Source organism: Giraffa tippelskirchi, chromosome 5 (genome assembly GCF_054371585.1).
Source record: "Giraffa tippelskirchi isolate mGirTip1 chromosome 5, T2T-mGirTip1v1.2.pri, whole genome shotgun sequence".
NCBI lineage: Eukaryota > Metazoa > Chordata > Mammalia > Artiodactyla > Giraffidae > Giraffa > Giraffa tippelskirchi.
The window spans coordinates 32,613,935-32,631,748 of NC_137279.1; the positions used below are offsets into that span (position 1 = coordinate 32,613,935).

Genomic DNA, 17,814 nt, shown 5'->3' on the forward strand with positions numbered 1-17,814 from the left:
CACCCAGGTTCCGCAGCCTTGGAAAGAAGCGCGTGGCGTGGGCTCAGGCGGCCAGTTGCCTGCACTGAATCCTCCCCAGCTCCGTGATGTCTGTGACCTGGGGCAAGTGACTAAGGGCTTCATTTCCTTATTTTTAATGCAATTAGTGACAGTACACACTTCATAGAGGAGGATTAAATGAGGGAGCCTGCGTTCCAGTCTTACTACTGGATAACAGACCACCCAGAATTGTCCATGGGCTGGGGGGCAGGTCTGCTCTCAAGATGGCTCACTTGTGTGCCTGAGAAGGTAGCCCTGGCTGTGGGCTGGGTACCCCTCCAGGGGTTGTCTGGGCTCCACCAGAGCATGGTAGCTGAGTGCTGAGAGCACACGTCCCAGCAGGCAACAGGCCAAAGCTGCCTGTCTGTGACCCAGCCCTGCAAGTCCAGTGTCACCATGCCACATCGCGTTGGTCCAGGCAGTCACCACAACGTGATTCCTCAGGTTCAAGGCTAGGGAACGTGGACCCCACCACTCACTGCGGGTGTCGGTACCTGCACACGTTCACAGCTGCCCCACCTGGAGTGTGCCCTTCTGCTCACTGCGTAGCTTAGCACAGGGTGGGCACAGTCAGCGGCAGCGACAGTTGTGACCCACCACTCACCTCACTGGAGGATTCCTGAGGCACCTACCCCATCCTGTGCTGAACACCTCCCCAGATCTAAGGAGGGAAACTCCGTTTTAGAACCAGAACCCATCCAGCCGTCTTTCCTGTTACTCCTTGACCACCAGGTAAAGAGGTAAAGATAATATTCAAGTGCAGTGACTGCCAGCCAGGTCATGAGCTACTGCAGATGGCCAGGGGACTGAGGTGGACCTGGCCTCAAGATTCCCCCTTCCTGGCTGGGCACTGGCCGCTTCCTTGGGTTCAGTGGGCTCTGCAGACATGAGGAATGTTCCAAGCCTCTCAGCCTCTTCTGGGGGGGAAATCTTCCTCTATTTTAAGGGTCTGGGGTTTACCCACTGCAGAGATGGGGGTCTCACCACCATTTGGGACCCCACTTTCAGGAGGGGGGAGCAAGGCAGTGGGCAGAACACCCCGAAGTGGAGTCAGGAGGCTGAAACAGCTCTTGGCCTCCACCACCTGCCTTCCTCCCACCTATGGGGCTCAGCCTCCTCTTTCCACTACTTCCTGCCTTGTAATGACAGAGACGATAAAGGGCCTGAAAGGCTTTGCCCCTGAAACCACCAGCACAAGTCCTGGGCGCTCCAACCTCGACCCCCTTCCCTGTGGGCACAGGGGCGGCCGCATTAATGAGTATTAAAATGTGCTCCTCAAGTACTCCTTTGCTTCCTTGCCCCATGTGCCTGGCCTCAGCCCATAAGGCTCCAAGACCCAGCAGCAGCAGGATGGAGGCGATGACACCAAACATATAGGAAACATTTTTATTTCAAAAAGTTAATGTTTTGAAAGCATCCTAAAACCTTAAACAGGATCCCAGACATAGAAGCCTAACGAACAGACAAATAAATATGCAAACCTGCCCCACGCTCGGGGGGGCTGGCACTGGATGTCAGACCCCGGAGGGAGGGTGTGCTAGTCCAGAAGAGTCTCTGAAGTTGTATAAATATAGAATACTTTATAACAGTAGGTCAGCATTAAATACTAGTCACCGAACTCTCATAACTTAACTTGCCTCACAGACTCAAAGTCATGTACATCTAACTCGTAGACAGTCCCTCCCTGGCTGGCCCCGCCCATTGGTGTGCAGTGATGCAGTGGAGCATGGAGGGCAGGGTAGGGAGGGGACACTTTTCAAGGGTCGATCCTGCTCCTGGACCCCCAGTGGGAGCCTGCTGTTGCTGAGGCTGGTGCCTCCCCTTCCTAAGGCAGGGTCATGGGGGTGGAGACCTGGGGAGTTTCTAGGAAGTGAACATCACTGCCGCCCCCCCACCAAACCATCATCTGAGTTAACACTGGCGAGTGGGATGGCTGGTCACACGGTGAAGTACCAAAAACAGCAAAGACCAGACAAAGGCCCAGGCTCTGGCCTTCAGCACTGATGAGAATGCCGTGGCGGGTGACAAATGCTGATTTAGGAGGAAATCATGAGTGTCTGCAGTCCCAGCAAAAGGCCTCCCCATAAGCCACTGCCTGTGGAGATTCCTGCCCTTGACACAGAGAACAGCCCTGCCTGCCTGGGGGGTGGTAGGGGGAGTTCCAGTGACTATGGCACACGGCTGCCCTCCACTCCCATCCTGCCTTCGTGGGCTGCCCAGGCCCTCCACAGAGACAGCCCTGGAAAGGGCACCTGGAGTCTCTCCCATGAAACTGAGTCCCCACCCCACCCCCATGACCTGTCACATGTCACCACATCTCTCTGCGTGACATCACACCCCCTGAGAGGGCACAGACTGGCACTGAGCTGGTGACTGGAACAGAATCAGGGCTCCATGGATCCCAAGCACCCTGGTCTTGCTGTCCCCCTGCCACCCACAGGAGACGAGCCATCACATTGGGCAGCCTCACCTGCCTGGGAACCCAAATCGGCCACCCCATGGAGCCAGACCACCTCTGGGTGGGCTCAGCCAACCAGGCAGGCACCTGGGCTGGAAGAAAGGTCACAATAACCCTTGGGGAGTGAAGTGAGGGCAGTGGAGGGGGAGCATCTAGGGTTGCAACCACCCTGAGGGAAGGGGGCAAGCCAGCCCCAGTTCACAAGAGGGCACTCAGACCAGGAGGGGTGACCTGGGAGGGGGGGCCCCCAAGGGAGCAGAGGGCTAAGCACCTATCCTGGCCAAGGCCCAAGGCAGGAAACGCCAACTCCCCATCCCCCGCCTTCCCACTGTGCCAGCTACACGGGGTGGGGTGGGGAGTGGGGGCTGGGAGTGGTCCCTGAGTCAGGGCCCAGGGGGATCTGAAGGGCCAGCTCTGGGCTGTGGCTGCTTCAGTGGGGTTTCCAGAGCAAGACAGTCGACCTGACAGCGATGGCTCCCCCAGGGCTCCTCACAGGCGGGAAGGCAGGGCCCCCCCACAGCTTCTGCCCAATAAAAGGATTGTTAAGAGCCACTTGGGAAGTGATGGTGAGAAAACTTTTTTCTTGGTGAGAACACGGATGAATATCCACCCAACGAGGAAAACAAACACCCTCCCCTTTGGAAGGGAAAAGGACAAATTCAAGCAAAGGCTGCTTTGGGGACCTGGAGGGCCAAGACCAGCATCCACTGGAACACTCACACTCCTCAGAACCAGGGACACCAGCTCCGGGGTTCCCCGGGGCTCCTCCAGGCACCCACCTGGAGAAGCCCTGGCTTCTGCAGGGCTCACAGCACATGCCAGCCCCCCAAACCCCTGCAGAAAACTTCAGCAGTGGCCCTGGAAGAGTAAAGATCAAACCACCCAGACCCTGCTTCTAGCTGCCCTCTCTCTTCCTTTAAGGAAAGGCCAACTGCGTTTGAAACCTTGTGACCAACCACCGAGTCTGCCCCGCCCTGGATTCCTTGAGAAACAACCCGTTCCTCCGCTCAGGTTGCCAGGGCAAGGGCGTCCACAGCTGTTTGCCTGGCAGGGCTTCAGCGACAAAGTCCCAGGGCCTCCCGGAGAGAAGCTACGACCTTGCAGCCTTTAGTCCTCTCCAGCACTAGCCTGGGACGAAGGTCCTGGAGGCCCCCAAGTCATGTGAGGCCACATTAGCAGGTGGGCTGGACAGGAACCCCAGCACCTGCCCTGGCCCAGGTCCACTGGAGACAGACAACCCCCAGCAGGTCCCGCTGGGCCCCTTTCAAGGCCACGCTCCTGTCCACTCCCTGCCCTGTGTCGCCAGGTCTGAGCTTACTTCCAGCAGGGCCACCCATAGCAGATGTCTCGGTGCGAGGGCCCAGCAGGGTTGAGGAGCTGGGCAGGCAGACCCCTCCACTGCAGAGCTGGCCTGCCAGCTGTTCATCCCTGACCATGGAGTGTGGAACCTCCATGGGGCCATCGTCGGCCTGATTCTCCATGTTCTGGATAGCAGGATCTGCGAAGAGGCTGTTCTCAGACTCCCCTCCGCTTGTACCCAGAAGTGCTGGGGTTCTGCTCTCCCGGAGTGGGGGCAGGCAGGGGGGCAAGTAGGCACAGGTGGTGACTGCAGGAGGGGTATGCCTGCATTGGTGAGGTGGGGTCCTGGGGTGGGGGGGATTCACTGGAGCCTGAGATGTGCTGACAGGGAGGCAGCTCTTCCTGGACCAAGGAGCGGGGGCATGCACACCAGCCTTGGTCCCAGCAGGCCTGCTGACAGGGAGGCAGCTCTTCCTGTACCGAGGAGCAGGAGCGTGCACACCGGCCTGGCCCCAGGAGGCCCTGAACACACAGCAGCTCCCCAGGTATCACATCCTGAGCCTCGCTCGCTTGGCTGCCCCTGAGCTCATGCTCTGCCCGGTGGGCCCCACCTGTCCTGTGCACAAGGAAGGGGGTGCTGTCCCCCGAGGTGCCAGGTTACCTGCACCGAGGCCCTCCCCGGGCCGGGCCGGGGCTAGTGCAGCTCAGCGGGGTTCTGCGGTGGCCGGGGCTGGCCCACATCCATGTCACTGCTGCCACCGTCTAGCTCAAAGCCGCGCCCGCCCAGGGGTGTCTGGGGCATGAACTGGCGGAAGATGCTGACGCTCCCGTGCCAGAAGGTGGGCTCTGGGAGCCGGCCCACCACGCTCCACGCCCGAGTCTCTGGGTCATAGGCCTCCACCACGTCGGAGAGTTCGAAGGTGTTATCGTAGCCCCCAGAGACATAGAGCTTACCTCCAAGGACGGCCAGGCTGCCCCCAACGTGCACCTGTGGGCCAAGGCGGGCAGTGAGGGGAGGCTGGCAGCCAGGGCAGGGGAGAGCCCCCACAGCTCCCCCTCTGTGGGGAAGGTGCCCGGGGCCCTTGGCAGGGGTGGCCTTGGCACTTCCTATACCCCACCTAGGAAACAGGGGCTCTATGCCCAGGGGTCACATGCCATGGCTGGTCCCAATGGTGGTCAAGGGGCCTCCAAGCAGCAGCATCCCTGTTAGACAGGCAGGACTGTTCTCCCCATCTTACAAATGGGAAAACTGAGCCACACGTGGCTGACAGTGGCAAAGCTGGGACTTGATCCAAAGTCTGGGCTCTGAACCACAAGACTAGACTATCCCACCTTTCCCAAAATTGCTATAATGAATACGTGTAGCTCATTATGGGCTTCCCAGGTGGCACAGTGGTAAAGAACCTGCCTGTAGTGCAGGAGATAAAAGAGACATGAGTTCAATCCCTGGGTCAGGAAGATCCCCTGGAGAAGGAAATGGCAACCCACTTCAGTATTCTTGCCTGAAGAATCCCATGGACAGAGGAGCCTGGCGGCCTACAGTCCACAGGATTGCAAAGAGTTGGACACAACTGAGCATGCATGCCCGGTAGCTCATTACGAGGACAACCAAAGTTAGATTTGGCAACAGTAAAGATGTTAAATAAACTCTGATTTTGTAAACTATGACACTGGTCATAGGTATCAAGAGAGAAGGTTTGGAAAATTCTTTTTTTGCTGTGGGGAGACTGTGCCATGCAGCATGTGGGATCTTAGTTCCCCGACCAGGAATTGAACCCATGCCCCTCACAGTGGAAGTGCAGAGTCCTAACCACTGGATCACCAGGGAAGTCCCAGGTTGGGAAGTATTAAGGAAGACAGAAAATAGAGATGGAGGTGGGTATAGATGTGTGTCTGGGAATAAGGAAAGTGCCCATGTGGTCAAATGCTACCAAACCTTCCTGGCTTCATCTTACTGTGAAACTCAACAAGCAAAGAGAGTAACACCCCATTAGGCAGCAGAAGTGTGGGTACACAGCAGGTGCTCAATAAATGTACTCCCAAGGTCAATCCCCAGAGACCTCCTTGTCTGACCTCATCCCTCTGTTGCCCCTGTGTTCACTCTGCTCCAGCCATGCCAGGCTGAGGGCTTGTTCCATGAACATATCAGGCATGGCCCGCCCCAGGCCCTTTGTCCTTGCAGTCCCTCTGTGGAACACTCATTCCAAGCCTGGTCTCTGGCTCACAGCAGGCATTCAGTGAACTCTGGTCTGAACGAATGAACTAAGCTGTGTGATTCTGGCAGTTTATTTAAGGTCTCTCTTTTGGTGACCTCCAAACACAAGTTGAGGACAGCAGCACCCTGCTGTACAGTGAGACAACACTGGGGAAATGCCCAGTACAGACCCCTGCCTGCTGGGACTGAACCCCCAAACACCTATGCTGACACTGGTTGGAAACCAGGACCAGCCCGAGCTCCCAATGTTGGCGAGTCTGCAAACTCACCTGATTCATTGACGGGATCTTATCCCATTCATTCTTGGTGGGGTTATACACGTCCACCTCAGCGGAGTCGTCCCTGGGGAGGAGATGAGGAGGAAGAGCAGGTCAGAGTGAGTAGGAAGCCCCTGGGTGTGAGGGCTGGAGAGAGGGTCCTCCAGGCCCACCTCCTTTGGGGACCCCTGTGATGCTGTTTGGCTGCCCACTGGCCAGTGGGACCCCGTCCCTGGCTCAGAGGGGCGGACTTCAGGTCCCCACACCTCGGCTCTGAGGTCGGAACCCAGCCTTGCTCCACAAACCCAACAATCACACTTAAACCCTTTCCTGTAGCCCAGCACCAATGCAGCCGCCCCCTGTCCCCCCACCATGGTCACACAGTCTAGCCTCAGCTCCCAACTGACCATGGCCCTTCCGTCCAATCTCCACTTATTCTGATTTGGACTTCCGCCTCCTCTTCAGGACAGCCTTCCAGGGCTGACCAGTCTTGGCCAGGCCTCCTGCCCCACTGCCCACGCCCCTGTGCCCTGTACTGCTCCTTGGCCACTGCCCTCCCACCGCCGTCAGCCCCCATCACACCTTGTTCACTGCTAGGTCCTAGGTGCCCAGCAGGGTGACCAGAATCGCAGGAGCGAGGACATCAGCACTGCCCCCACACTTTGGGCTCAGGCTCCTTCAATCCTGTTTGACTCCTCCTGATGCTTTCACTCAAATGTTCAAAGGCACAGCCTCAAAAAACAAAGACACTATCTCCCAAATAGTAGCATTGATGATGATTATGGTCACAGGTCAGGGGTTAGCAGAATGGCCCGAGAGTAAACCTGAAGGTTAGCTGAAGGGCCTGAAATGCCTTGTGGAGCAGACGGCCTCTGCGGCAGGTCCCCAGCACTGCCGCTGAGAACAAATGCAGCCATCAGACATATAAACAAAGAGGCTGGTTGCCTTCCCATAAAACCTTATTTATGGACGCAGCTTTGAATTTCACATAACTTTCCACACGTCAGGAAGTATGACTCTCGCTTTGATTTTTTTTTTCCTCCAAACACTTCAGAATGTAAAAACCATTCTTAGGTTGTGGCCCATGAGATGACGATAATTAATATGGGAACCCGCTGGGCTGCCCTCCCCAGCTGCAGAAACACAGAAGCCACAGCCAGAAGGTGCCAGGCTGGACAAGGCTCATGCCTCCTGCCTCTGCGGGATTGGGACACCCCAGTCCAGGAGCCGTGTGAAACTGGGACCAAAGTGGAGCATGGCTAAGGGGAGGGGGCTGCTGGTCGCTGCTCATAGCCAACGGCAGCTGCAGCGGACAGTGTGGGACACCTCCCTGTCACAGCCTCTTCTAGACGGGAGCTACCACAACAGGGGGCCTTGTGAGCAGGGGTGATGTGGCCAAGGTGCTCAAGGGAGTAGACAGGGTGCATGAATGCTCAAATGCACGAGACCCAGGCCCCTGGGCTCGTCCACACACTCAGGTGAGGCCAGGTCCCCACTGTTTGCTTAGAGGACAAACAGGCTGCCTTTCTAGACCACTCAAACTCTTGCCAAGTTTGGTGGGAACTGTGGTGGGGTGTGGGTGTGATAAGCAGAGTCAAGCCCACCTACCCGGCCCTCCATGGGCTGGGTGACCATATACGAAGGCTAACAGTGGGCCTGGGGGGGCATCCTAAGGTTCGCACATGGGGCGGTTTAGCAGCTGACCAGTGACCCTGACCAGGAGGACCAAGGCACTGGGGCCTTCCTCCCACACACTGGTCCTTGGGCATATCTTGTTCTAGGACCGTGGGGTGGAGGTAGGAGGGAGTTCTCAAAGGCACGCAGCCTGGAACTGCCATGAGGGGCTGAGGCCAAGTTCCTGGCACTCTGAAAAAGGTTCTGGCACCCTCGTAAGGTGTATTTATAGCCATCCCCACCCCCACTTTGAAGAGGTTTTCACGACTCAGGGAGGAGAGCTGGATGAAGGGTCAGACGATATGATGTTTTATAACAGGGCCAGGAGCCGGCTGGGTCTCTGGGGCTTCCTCGGAGCCGACCTGACCTTTCTGGGAATCAGGGAGGCCTGGCCACCATGAGACAAGCAACACCACCAGGTTCCAACTGTGTTCTCCCAGGAAGCCTGGGAAAGAGCCTCGGGTCTGGGGGAGGGGAGGCTCAGCTGGTGAGAGGGGAGTGGCCCAAGAAGCACAGGGTCCCTGTCCTGGAAACTCCCAATTCAAAGTCCCAGATGGAATGGGGAGAGGGGGGATGGTCATTCACACCTTCCCCTTCCCTCCGGGTCAAAGCTTCAGGTAGGCTCTAAGCCAGGGAGAGGAGCGGCAGATACACAGGCCTACAAGCATGTAGGGCTCCCTGGTGGCTCAGATGGCAAAGAACCCGCCTTCCAATGCAAGAGAACCAGGTTCAATTCCTGGGTTGGGAAGATCCCCTAGAGGAGGGCATGGCTACCTACTCCAGTATTCTTGCTTGAAGAATCTCATGGACAGAGAAGCCTGGCGGGCTATAGTCCATAGGGTCACAAAGAGTCAGATACAACTGAGTGACTAACACACACAAGCACATATGTGCGTGCATATATGACACACATGCAGAAGCTGTGAGCTGCAGGTATGGAGCTCTCAGCTCCTTGGATGCCCACTGGCCGATCAGGAGCGGGCATTTGGCTGTGACAAATCATCAAGACCCATGGATGCATGCTGACCCACTGGTTGCCCAGCTTCATGGCTCCACAGCTGGGCCCAGGGAGGCTGGGACGTGGTGACAGCACATGGGACCTGGGTTGGAAGTTCTTGTTTCTAACCCTATGCCACCATTTAAAGCTTGAGGGGGCCTTTCCTGGTGCTCCAGTGGCTAAGATGCTGTGCTCCTAATGCAGGGGACCCAGGTTCGGTCCCTGGTCAGGGAACTAGATCCCACATGCCTGCATGCCGCAACTGAAGATCTTGAGTGCAGCAACCAAGACCTGATGCAATTGAATAAATATACATAAAAGCCTGCAGTTGTGAGCAAGTCCCTTACCCCTCTGTCCCTGTTTTGCTACCTGTGAAATGGGGACAACAGTGATGTCATCTTATTAGACAGCCATGGGGGACTAGCCTTGAAAATGCCCATAAAGCAGGTAACCCAGAGCTCGACACACTGGGGATTCCAACAGGCTAACTACGGTCATTGTTCCTGCAAGCAGCTCCAGGTCGGCTTGGTACCAGGCCCCTCCCTGGTCCAGGGTGGCGGCGGGATCCTGGGAGAACAGCATTCTTTCAGTAAGACTCATGAGCCCTCCTGGGCCAGGCCCAGCAGGAAGGGAAGAGACAGAACGTGCAGAGATGCACTGAACCCGGAAGTTCTGCTTTCTGCAGAGGGGGCGAGGTCAGTCCATCCACCTGGTCCCTCACACCTGGCACCAGTCGGCTGATGAGCAAACCGTCTGTCAAGGCCATGCTCCCCCTCCCAAAGACTCAAGTGTCCAGAAAGCTCTCCTCTTATTAAGATTCAAAGTCCCTCTCAGGTAGGATAGGTGGCTCCTTTTAGTAAAGGCCACATGAGACCAACTAGGGTTTTTAGAGGAGCCCAGCTTCCCAGGTGGTGCTAATGGTAAAAAATCCGCCTGCCAATGCAGGAGACAAGGGTCTGATCCCTGGGTCAGGAAGATCCCCTGGAGGATGAAATGGCAACCTATTCCAGTATTTTTGCCTGGAGAATCCCACAGACAGAGAAGCCTGGTGGGCTACAGCTCACGGGGTCGCAAAGAGTCAGACACAACTGAAGCAACTTAGCATGCATGCACAGGCGAACTCTAGCCAAAGAGACATAGCTGATTTAGCATCTTTGAATCTCAAAAAGTTCTCTGCAAAGACCTAGCTCCATCCATCACACTTGGGTCCCAAGAGGCCACAGAAACCACTCTAAGGAATGAGGGGCAGAACCACAGCTCCAGGTCAGAAAGATCCAGCCTCAGAGCCAGTGCAGCCTCAGTTTCCTCATCTGTGAAGTGGGAGAACACTGAAGCTGTGCTTAGCTAGCAAAAAAGAGCACGCAGTGGCCTTGGCCCCTGGGGACTCACCTGATGAAGTACATGAGTCCGTTCAGAGTCACTGTCTTGGGGGCAAAGGACCAGGGTGGGAGCTGGCCACAGTCCACCAGCGACCACAGGTCCGTGTCTGGGTGGTAGCACTGCATGACCATGGTCTCCTTGCCGGCCAGGGAGCCGATGGCATAGAGCCGGCCCCGGCAGGCCGTGGTGGAACAGTTGTCCATGGGGTAGGTCATGGGCTGCAGGGCCTCCCAGGAGTCGGTAGTGTGGTCGTAGCGCTCCGTGCTGTCCGCAGCCACCACGTATAGCAGCCCATCTAGCACGGAGGAGCTGTGGTACTCCCGGGCCTTCAGCATGGGCGCCACCTCTGTCCACTCATTCACGCTTGAGTTGTACCTCCACACGCAGTCGTAGAGCCGGGAGCCATCAGATCCGCCTGCCAGGGAGGACAATGGGCAGATAGATGATTAGCCCACACCAACTCAGGGTGAGTCACCCACCTGTGACTCTCTGAACTTCCTAGAGAGTAAGGATGAAACAAACATCCTCTCTTACCAAGGCCGGAGCCACGGGCTCAAGCCAGGTACAGGGTGACCATTGCCCAGGAAGATGGTCCAGCTTCATGCGATAAAAACACTACCGCACCTCTGTGGGCCAACTGGAGGCCCACAGGCCACGATTCTGAGTACACAGTAACCTCAGTTTGGACCCCTGCACTCAGAGTCAGACACCTCAACTGGATGGGAGCATTAGGTCTTAGGAGTCCATTTTCCCAGGGAGCCACAAGTCATGTGGGTGGGAGGGACTTCCCTGGTGGTCCAGTGGCTAAGACTCTGAGCTTACAATGCAGGGGGCACAGGTTTGATCCCTTGTTGGAGAACTAAGATCCTGCATGCTGTGCTTGGCCAAAAAATAGAAAAAAACAAAAATAGCATATGTGGGTGGGGTGCCTTGGGGACTTGTTCATTAAATTCTAGGCATCCCCTAACCAAGGCTGGGCCAGGATGAGTTAAGAGGAAACCTAAGCACTCAGCCAGCAAGAAACCTAACACAGAGGTGATGCTATGAGTGAACTTCTGGGGTTGTATTTCTTGATTTATGTGCAAGCTACTGACTTGTTCTGTTTGGAAAAAGTCATCAAGCTGTGCAAGCATGATGTCTACTTTTCCATCTATATGTCCAAAAAAAGGGCTAAAAAGCAAACAAACAAAGCCCAGTGGTACTGGCTACTGCCATAAATTAAACCAGGCTCACCTAGGACATTAGGATTCCCACAGGATGAAGGGACCCCAAGAACCCTGGGGGTTGGGTTCCCCTCCTTGTCCTAAGCCTGGAGGCACAGGGCAGAGCAGAGCCGCCGTGACATTCTATCCGGCTCACAGCCCAGAGCTTTCAGAGGGAGAATACAGCCTCCTTGTAAAGTCCTCCCTTCTTCCTTCTAAAGGAGAACTGTATCAAAGGCAGCTGAAGCCGCCTCCTCACCCCTGTGAGATTCCCTAGAGGCAGCTGTAGGGAATGACCCAGCCACCTGTCTAAACCCAAAGGATTAGCTGAGACATTTATGGAAGGGTGTGCAAAATTGGGGCGAGTCTGACCAGTTGTGGGAGTTCACTGACTAGACTTCAGCGGTGGGGGGTGGGGTGGGGTTGAAGGGGGTTGGTTCCCCAACACCACAGGGCCAACCTCAGACTGGGAACTGGCCCATTCTGGCAGATTCCTGCAGAGGCACGACCTGGAGTGGCAGCCACGCAGCCGAGCCTGTCCTCAGGCCGGGATGAGCCCAACTTCTCAGCTCAGAGCCCCCAGGACACTGGAGGGAGGGGTGGGTACCTCAGAGCTGGCTTTCTCCCGAACTAACGTGCCAGGCTGGACACAGCGCTGCGCCAGCCCAGATGAGGCCTCCCTGCCCGATCCAGCCCCCTGCAGGCCCTGAGCGTATGCTTGGCTGGGTTCTTTCCTTATATAGCCCTCGCACAGACCGCCCCTCCTCACCCCACGCATGGAGGGAGCCTCATGTTTGAACTGGGATTCATCTTTAATAAAAAATGTGGGAGATGCCCAGGACTAGGGCAGGCTGGGACCCGCCCAGCATGACTCGGCAGTGTTTTGGGGTTTGGGCCAAGTAATTGGAAGAAAACCTCTTAGCATGTGACTCTGTTTACAGTCGCTGGGCCGGGAGCAGCCTAAACACCACGTGACCCACAGCGCAGGGCCTAGGTATAAGCCCCAGGGAACGCTGTCACTAGTGACCAAGTGAGTGAGTCAGAGGACTGTGCTGCTCAGCTGGGAGGGAGAAATCCCCCCTACTGGGGTAGAAAGGATGTACCACAGGACATCAGTCCCCGGCCTGTCCCCAGATTCCTTAGGGAGAAAAAGGAAGCACTCATAGTGCAGGGAGGCTGCCCCAGTGTCTTGCCACCAAATGGGGACACCACCTGGGCAAGGAGGGGGCTGCCCAGACAGGCCCTGCGAGAGCCACAGACGGCTACTTGTTCCACTAACACAAAGGGGTTCTTCTAGATCTTAAATATCAACCCTAGAAATGTCTGTGCGTGCCAGTCGGGGGGGGGGGCGTGTCCACCTGCATCCAGGTGCTGCCTGGGGTTTCAGGCACTTCGGGTTCTCTTGCAGGTGAAAGTGCCTGCTCCCCCGCTGGGGTCTGGGCGGGCCAGGGTCTTCCTGATCAGCCCCCATGCCCACTCACCCGTCACGTAGATGTCGTTGCCCAGCGCCACGATGCTGTAGCCTCCGCCCAGGTGGTCGGGGAACTCGGCCAGGTAGCGCCACTGGCCCGTCTGCGGGTTGTAGCAGTCGACGGTGACCAGTTCGTCGCAGTCCTGGTCGCATCCGCCCACGAGCACGAGGATCTCGGCGAGGCCAGTGGAGGGGCGCGGCCGCATCCGAGGGCAGGGCCCGCGGTCGTGACGGTCGTAGCGCGCCGCCTGGAAGTCGCGCGCCTCGCGCAGCAGGCGCAGGCAGGGCGGGCAGCGGGCCACCAGCGGCTCGGCCTCGACGTGAGCCAGCAGGTAGAAGCGGCGCACGAAGGGCAGGCGCACGGCCTCCAGCAGCTGCGGCCAGTGCGCCGCGCGGCGCGGCGGGTCGGCGCGCACCCAGCGCAGTGCTAGCTGGTAGGCGGCCTCCTCCTTGGGCACGCAGAGCCCGTCGTCGCGCAGGTAGCGCAGCAGCCGCGCCAGGGGCAGCCGCTCCAGCTGCTCGGCGCCCAGCTCGCCCACGTGGCGCAGAATGAAGCGCTGAGCCGCGCTCGCCAGCCCCGCGCAGCTGAAGGCTTCGGCGAAGTCCTGCATGTCTAGGCAGTTGGTCAGGTCGAGCTGCTGCTGCAGGAAGGCGCCGCACGCCTCCTTCACCGCCGGGAACTGCAGCAGGTCGGCGGCGCGCAGCAGCGGTTCGGCGTTGTCGCCGCTCACCGCCACGCGGCCCGTGTAGCTGAAGTCGAGCAGCAGCTGCAGCATGTCGGGCGGCACGCCGTGAAGGCGCACCCGCTCGGCGCGGCTCTCGCGCAACTGCCCGGCGAACATGGCGCGGAAGTAGGGGCTGGCAGCCGCCAGCACGGCGCGGTGCGCCGGGAAGTCGCGCCCGCCCGCCGCCTCCAGGGTCACGTCCAGGAACTTGCGCTCTGCGCGGAGCTGGCTCAGGCCGCGCAGCAGGCTCAGCGCGTGCGCGGGGTCCGAGAAGGGCAGTACGGCCAGGGGCGCCGGCCGCTCCATGGCGCCTTGGCTTGGGGCGCGGGGGCGCGGGACCGCTGAGCGCGGTATTCGGGAAAGCCGCGGCCGGGGCCAGCGGAGAGACACTGTGCACTGGAAGCCGCCGCAATAAATACGACCGGGCGCGGCGGTCTCCGGGAGGCCGGGCCGGGCGGGGGCGGGGCGTCACCGACACCGCCTACTTAACTCCTTTGGGTCCGGGGCCGCAGTCAGGCTGAGCGCTCTGACTCGCCTCCACTCGCGCGCTCCCGCCCCCGCGCTCCAGGCTGAGTCACCGCCGCCTGCGCCCGCTCCCTCTCTCCGCCCTTCCGGGGCTTCCTGAGGCCTCCCGCCGACGCCGGAGCCTGGGACGCCGGGTGACAAGTGTCCTTTCGGAAGGGGCGGCCCTGCCGTGCACTGGAATCCGGGGCCTCCAGAGCCTGCCCATCACCCACTTGGCCCGGCTGCCGAACAAAACCCGGTGGGGGCGAACGAAGCCATCCCTTTCGCGCCAGACTTCCCAAACCGCTCCAGGGCGATTCGGTACAATGGCTTTTTCTTTTCTTTTTTTTTTGAATTCCAATAGTTCCAAGGGTTGCTTGTTAACCCTATCTCGGGACAGATTTCTAACGACGAAATATGTTTTTACAATTCAGGACTAAAGCAAGAACAAGTATAAAGTCTTTGGGTGACGTTTTCTTCTTGGCGCATCCGTGAGGGACACTGGGCCAGATGCCAGGAATCTGCTCCGCTGTGTTCCTGCAGGAGTTTCTAACTTGACTAACTCGGTCAGTAACTTTCGTCAGCACACAAGGCGCAGTTTTAGTTTCTGAGTCATAGAGACCCTTTCAGGCTCCGAGCTCCCCTCTGAAGGGGAGGGGCCTGCCGTGGCTGTGTTTGGTCACCCTGGCCTTCTAGCCCCTCCTCTCCTGGTAAAGGAAATAGGAAAGGCAGAAATCAGAGTAGGAAAGATCCATGAGAATTCGTTAGAATATACTATTAAACTGGACAAAAAGCTGAAGCACCATAAAATAATTCCTGGGAAAAATAGCAGTTTTTCCTCTTCCATTTGAGGAGCGCCAGGTTCCCAGAGGGAACTCGGCTCTCAGCTCAAGGTCAGAGGGACTGCCTTGAAAACCAGAGATGTGCCTCTTCAATGTCACCATCACATGGGGGGTGACCATGAAGAAAGAAATCTTCCTTACTTTGGTTCCAGTAGATACAATACCAGGACTTTGCTTTCAAAGAAACCAGAGGAAAAAATTACCTCACTTGGAAGCCATTTTTTTCTTTAGTTCAATGGACGCATTTGCTCATTTTTAGAAAAGACCCTTATTGGGCTTCTTGTGTTGCAGATGAAACCTGGGTTTCTGTTACTGGGTAGCCCCCACCCCGCCCTGTGAGCTTGGCAAACACACCGGATGGAAGCCTCACTCCGCCCACGTGTGTCCTGGGGCAGGCGGGCCACACCAGGAGCTGCTGTCATTTTTTGGTTCCAGCTCATTCGACTCAGCCTTTGGAGAAGACATCTTGATTTTATTCCATCTCGGAGAAGTGAACTGTAGGCCTTCTTTTCTCTTCGTGAATTTCTCACCATCTTGCCGTGAGAAGGTATCTGATCTGAATGTCAGCATGGGAAGCACAGCCCTAAGTCAGAAAACATTCAGGTACCCAGGCCGGCTGCCTGTTGCCCATAGATGGACTGTTCACACAGCTATTAACGGCAGCATTCCTGGGCCCAGGAGCCGGGCCAATAAGCTTACTTGCTCAGGCTTTGTGACAAGAAAGTCTGAGTAGCCAGGAAGTGGGATGTTTGCAGGGAAAAATACTACAGTCCCTCTAGGTCAAAACCCATCCACCTGGTATAAATCAAATCTTTACATCAATAATGTTTCTGTAGTTAAGAACTGAGTCTAGTTTTGTGTATGCCCAACAACGGGGATTAACTGTTTCAGGTTTACTTTGAAGAATAGATGTTGCTATCTATTGAAATGGAAAGATGTTCATGTTATAATGTCAAGCAATCTGATTACCTGTGTGACCCCCATTTGTTATCTGTGTTTATATGCCTACCAAGCAACTGTGAAGGTAACATTTTTCTCCAGGTGGCTAGGTTTGTTTTGTTGTTTTTTGCTTGCCTGCATTTTCTGTTTTCCTATATTAAACATATATAACCTGGGTATTCAAGGAATATTGAAAGTTCAAAATAAAAAGTTCAGTTCTTGAGGGAAAAAAGTATATTATTAATATCCTAGACCTAACAGGAGAGCACTTGAAGCCATGTGTGTAAATCTAAGGCAATGAAGGAATGTAGTTAGAAAAGAAAGGAACAGATTTAGACATATCAGCTGTGTTTGGAATTTTGAACAACCTGCTAACCCAAGCCTGCTACTTGGTTCCTTTTTTTTGCTCATTAATCTCATGAGTTCAAAATGGGAAGTGAAAAATTCATTCACTGCAGTATGATGGTGTGCTGGATACAGTCAGCAAACTATTAATATGGGGGTTTAAAATTCTCAAATATCATCCAACACCCTAGTGTGGTGCAAACACCACTGTCTGGTGAGGAAGGTGTTAACTGTAACCAACAAGCAAGTTCGTGGGAAAATGTATTTAAAGACTAAACTTCAGTCATGAGTGTTTTGAAAGTGTACCTCTTCTAAAATCATGAAACTGGTCTAAGTAACTTTCTGATAATGTAATTCAATGTGATTTAACAAATAATGGTATGTATTTCATTAAATACCAAATTGAATAAAAACAAATTTCATTTAAAAATGAAAACTACTTGATATTTGAATTCTGATTTTAGGCAGACAGGACAACAGGTAACTGAGATAATTTTAAAAGCTGCTGTGACCTCCTTTTTATTTTCTTTGAGAACATACAGAAAGGCTCATAGCCTCATTGAGTTATGCAAGCCTGTTTGCCATGACAAGGCTGTGATCCATGAAGGGGACAGGAACACATACTGTAGCATTTATAAAGTCAAAAAGAGATTGTACCTTTTCCCAATTAGACATTCTGATTTTTTTTCTGATTCTGGGCTTCCTAAGGTGTGGTTTGTAATGTACTTATTACATATAATTTTTTCCTTTAAGGAATATTACACTATTCTGTAAATTATTAAGTGTAGTGTTATATGAAAATGACATGCTACAAGTAAAAACATTTAAATTGTTTGGGACATAGTGTTACCTATTAATATTTATATTTTACCTGTATAAACCAAAACATGAGAAATCCATTTGATTCATCTATGCACAGGTAATTTTCATCATTATATGAAAAGTTGACAAGACCAGTTTAGAAATTATTTATTAATAATTTAAAATTATTCACACCGGTACTTCCTTGGTGGTTAGGGGCTGAACCTCGGTGCTCCTATTGCCGGGGGCCTGGATTCCATCCCTGGTTGGGAAACGAGGGTCCACATGCTGCGACAGAAGATCCTGCATGTGGCAACTAAGACCTGGTAGAAAAGCTATGATGAACCTAGACAGCGTATTAAAAAGCAGAAACATTACTTTGCCAACAAAGGTCCATCTAGTCAAAGTTATGATTTTTCCTGTAGTCATGTATGGATGTGAGAGTTGAATCATAAAGAAGGCTGAACGCTGAAGACTTGATGCTTTTGAGCTGTGGTGTTGGAGAAGACTCCTGAGAGTCCCTTGAACTGCAAGATCAAACCAGTCAATCCTAAAGGAAATCAATCCTGAATATTCATTAGAAGGACTGATGGTGAAGCTGAAATACTTTGGACACCTGATGGAAGAACCAACTCATTAAAAAAGGCCCTGATGCTGGGAAAGATT

The 17,814-nt window shown here is 55.0% G+C and overlaps 1 protein-coding gene and 1 long non-coding RNA gene across 3 annotated transcripts; one reads left to right on the plus strand and one right to left on the minus strand.

Moving 5' to 3' along the window:
• Positions 1–1,411: 1,411 nt before the first annotated feature.
• Positions 1,412–15,357, minus strand: KLHL21 (kelch like family member 21). 2 transcript variants are annotated; one of them, XM_081490403.1, is made up of 5 exons: positions 13,003–15,357; positions 10,329–10,734; positions 6,281–6,353; positions 4,458–4,784; positions 1,412–3,995 (listed from the first exon to the last, which is right to left on the minus strand). In XM_081490403.1, exons 1-4 carry the CDS (start codon positions 14,021–14,023, stop codon positions 4,491–4,493), a joined length of 1,794 nt encoding a protein of 597 aa, XP_081346529.1. In that variant the 5' UTR covers positions 14,024–15,357; the 3' UTR covers positions 1,412–3,995; positions 4,458–4,490. The 2 variants fall into 2 exon arrangements, with proteins under 2 accessions (XP_081346529.1, XP_081346528.1); XM_081490402.1 differs by having other exon boundaries at positions 1,412–4,784.
• LOC145506260 (uncharacterized) lies at positions 14,367–16,783 on the plus strand. The gene is made up of 3 exons (XR_014053656.1): positions 14,367–14,542; positions 14,656–14,787; positions 15,355–16,783. It is a non-coding gene; the product is annotated as an uncharacterized LOC145506260 (long non-coding RNA).
• The last annotated feature ends 1,031 nt before the right edge of the window (positions 16,784–17,814 follow it).